Raw genomic sequence first — 1,868 nt, 5'->3', positions numbered from 1 at the left:
CCCCCCCCCCTTTGCCAGAAATGAAGCTCCATTATGGCGATCTGACTGACAGCACGTGCCTGGTGAAGATCATTAACCAGGTGAAGCCGACAGAGATCTACAACCTGGGCGCCCAGAGTCATGTCAAGGTAGCGTGATCCCACAAACACATCACACTCTCATGGATCTTTACTCTGTGCAACTCACTATGTTGGTGACGGCCACTTTTCCGATAAACATTGGAATCACTGCACGTGGGTTTGTTTTGAAGAGCCTCGCAATGGAAAAGAGCTGATAAGTCTTGATAACAGTGAACAGAAGTTATGAATAAGGTTGTGTTACGGGATTGACTGAATATTTTCCATATTGATCAGTCTTTTCCCTTTTGATTGTACAATGGAAACCCCTTTCAGGCGATAACATTTATTTATTTATTATAATCCAAATATCTAGCGCACCGCAGTGAATCCGTGGTTGAGGCAAATGCCTGTGGTTAGTTCACTACCGTTATAACAGCAGGGCAGTTGAGTGTCCCTTATCAACTTCTGAAGTCACTTGAACATGTGAAGTGAAGATAGCATTGGTGGTAGCTTACCATTTACAAATGGACTCGGGAATGAACGACACTCTATTGTGCTGATGGTTTTTGTGCTTTTAGCTAAGCTGGACCAGAGAATTTTCGGTTAAAGCAGATCGGCGAAGCATAACTAACATGAGTTGTAGCCAGTGGCTGCAAAGAAAGCAAACCGTTCCAAAAACCTTTATGCTTTGGCTACAGTAATGCTAAAGACTTGTAATTAATGGGCTTAAAGTCTCTTATACCTTTTTTCTTCTTTTGCCGGACTTGAGTTTTCACTATTGCATCTAGAAAATGTAAAGACCTTCTTGTCTATTAAACTTGTTATTTGTCAAGTCAGTTTGAAACCTACAGTAGTGGATGCCAGTTCCTCCACAAATATACTGTAGCTCCCTGTGTTTGAGTGCCAGTGTGTGCATATGGTCAGTACTGACTGCTGCTGTGATTGGGTAACAGCAGATGATGTTAAAAAAGGGACTCTCAGTTCTGGGAAGTGAGCAGCTCATGTGCGGAGGACGCTAGAGCTGATGGGACAGGAAGTTATGTTTTCTTGGATGGGTCAGTTTGTGCCACAATGTCCCTTTTGTCTCTGAGCTCCACGGTGATCCCAGGAGATCCCTCGGCGCCGACCAACCCCTCCTCCTTCTCCTCCACATCGGGATCTGACACACAGTCTCCAGGCAGCGCTGATCCTCCTGGTTTGGGTGGGATTCAGAGCCAAAGGCTTAGTCAGATCATACTGTATATAATAAAGCTATTTGTAATGTGAACATGACACTGCTTTTCAAAAGGAAATTGGTACCATGTCATCATTTAGTTCAGTTTACTTTGACGTCAGCCTTTGAATCCCTGAGTAAAACCGGAAGAGCCGGCTCATCCCTTACATCTTGGGGGTGTAGAATTCAATTTGCTAAATTGACAAATTAACTAATTAATTTGTAAATCAACAGAAAATGTACTGTATTATAGTTTCTCTAATCTATGAATCCCTTTTCTCCGTTATAATGAACCTTAATATTTACTTTACTTAATAACTTCGGGTTTTGGACATAACAGAAGAAGACAGTTGATGGCGTCCCTGAGGCGTTTGCTATGTTTTGATATTGTTTTTAGACCAAATTATTGATTATTATTGATTGAAAATTATAATAATAAGGATGAGCTAAAAAAAAGGCTAAAAATGAATTGGATACAGTGGTAGTATAAACAATTTTAAACACTTTGAGATGTTGGGGTCACAATAACTTTCTCATTTCTACACACACAGACACACACACACAGACACACAGACACACAGACACACACACACACA

General features: G+C 41.3%; 1 protein-coding gene across 1 annotated transcript in view; it reads left to right on the top strand.

The window, feature by feature from the left end:
* The window catches only part of gmds (GDP-mannose 4,6-dehydratase), a 172,176-nt gene that overhangs the window by 18,009 nt on the left and 152,299 nt on the right, over positions 1-1,868 (top strand). The window contains exon 4 of the mRNA XM_032525892.1: positions 19-128. Coding sequence (XP_032381783.1) covers positions 19-128 — 110 coding nt within the window. The remainder of the gene's footprint in view (positions 1-18; positions 129-1,868) is intronic.

This window comes from Etheostoma spectabile, chromosome 9 (genome assembly GCF_008692095.1).
Source record: "Etheostoma spectabile isolate EspeVRDwgs_2016 chromosome 9, UIUC_Espe_1.0, whole genome shotgun sequence".
NCBI lineage: Eukaryota > Metazoa > Chordata > Actinopteri > Perciformes > Percidae > Etheostoma > Etheostoma spectabile.
This window is presented reverse-complemented; position numbering and strand designations above follow the sequence as displayed.